The 1,473-nt window shown below is 35.4% G+C and overlaps 1 protein-coding gene across 1 annotated transcript in view; it reads left to right on the top strand.

Annotated features, from left to right (window-relative positions):
* The window catches only part of TRMT2A (tRNA methyltransferase 2 homolog A (S. cerevisiae)), a gene marked incomplete at its 5' end in the record, with an annotated part of 7,508 nt that overhangs the window by 424 nt on the left and 5,611 nt on the right, over nt 1-1,473 (top strand). Inside the window, 3 exon segments of the mRNA XM_008938987.1 lie at nt 1-52; nt 762-870; nt 1,352-1,473. The exon segment at nt 1-52 is cut by the window's left edge and continues 424 nt beyond it; the exon segment at nt 1,352-1,473 is cut by the window's right edge and continues 16 nt beyond it. Coding sequence (XP_008937235.1) covers nt 1-52; nt 762-870; nt 1,352-1,473 — 283 coding nt within the window.

Genomic DNA, 1,473 nt, shown 5'->3' with positions numbered 1-1,473 from the left:
AGCCGAGCAGGAAGAAGCAGGAATGTGAGCAAGTGCTGCAGAAGCTGACAAAGTAATTCCGTTTGTAAAGCTACTGTAATGTTTACAAGACTTATGTTCGGATATAGCTAAGTTTGCAGAAATTGCTCTCTCTAGAATAAATGAGAGGTAGGTCAAAATCCAAATCCCTTAATGAAGGAAATAAAAGATAATCTCTGATGCTAGGACCTAGAAACTGCTCCAGCTGACGAAACTTTCTGTCGCTGTTTTTGGGCAGCTTCAAAAGATTACTAAATGAAGGGGCATCGTCTTAAAGTCTGTTGTTCCATAGGCCTAAGCAGAAGGATATTCGTGACCTTAAAAAAAATACCTGGTGCTGTCAAATGGTGTAAGAGGTAATCGATCTGTAAAGATGGTAAATTACTATTAGGATTTTATATTTAAAAATCCTCTCAAATTTTTATGCCTGATCTTCTAGATTGAAGAATCACTTCTGTTGCTTGTCTTACTGATGTAGGTAAAATTGGCATTCTCTTCATGCATGGGTACACTGATAAATCCAGTATATACCTTTACAACTGCATTTAACTTATTTTGTCAGGTTACAGCTGTTAAAGTTGGAGGGGTTTTGCCTGTTAAAAAATTCATCTGGCAAAAATATTCTTCATCTGACAATCTGATAATTTTCTATGCCCTATATATAAAAAAAAAAGTCTTGTGCAGCTGTTAACCTTAGTTTTCCTAAATGTGTACTTTACAATTTTTGTTTCTGATTTGGACAGGGAAATAGGAAATAACAACAGAGCTTTACTACCTTGGTTGTTTCTGCAGAAGCAGAAGTACAATAAATTGTGTTGCCCAGTAGAGGAAGTGAAAGCGTCACCCTTACAGGTAATGTAAACCTAGGTGAGTATGGAAGGGGGTTAATAAGCTTAAGGTTAAATTAATCATTTGATCTTAAGAGACAGTGGATGAACTATTTGACTTCATCTTCTAATGAATGATGAATTTTAGACGTTGCCTTTCATATAAATACTGATGGAAACAGAAAGCAGGAGAATAGTTACAATTATCAGGATATTCTAGTTTCAAAATTAATGTGCTGTCTTTACAAGCTTGTGTTGTAGGCTAATAACAAAGATTCTTCAACAGATGCAATGTATAGCTCTTTAAATGACAAGACTTGTGAATACTTTTTCACTGTTGCTGTTAGTTCTCGTGCATCAAAATCCATGAGTATTTTCCATATGAACTATATGTCCCATGTGCATTTGCAAATACATTTAACCACATGAGGGCTGTTTCAGGAGAAACTTAGCATGTACAAATAAGTGCTATGCAATTATCTTACATAATTTTATTTTAAACCTAGACTGAATATCGCAACAAATGTGAATTCTTGGTTGGGATTGGTGTAAATCAAGAAGACAAAACTGTGGGTTGTCGTCTTGGCAAATATAAGGGTGGTACATGTGCTGTAGTGGAGCCATTTGA

Source organism: Merops nubicus, unplaced genomic scaffold (genome assembly GCF_000691845.1).
Source record: "Merops nubicus isolate BGI_N331 unplaced genomic scaffold, ASM69184v1 scaffold45764, whole genome shotgun sequence".
Taxonomy (NCBI): Eukaryota; Metazoa; Chordata; class Aves; order Coraciiformes; family Meropidae; genus Merops; species Merops nubicus.
This window is presented reverse-complemented; position numbering and strand designations above follow the sequence as displayed.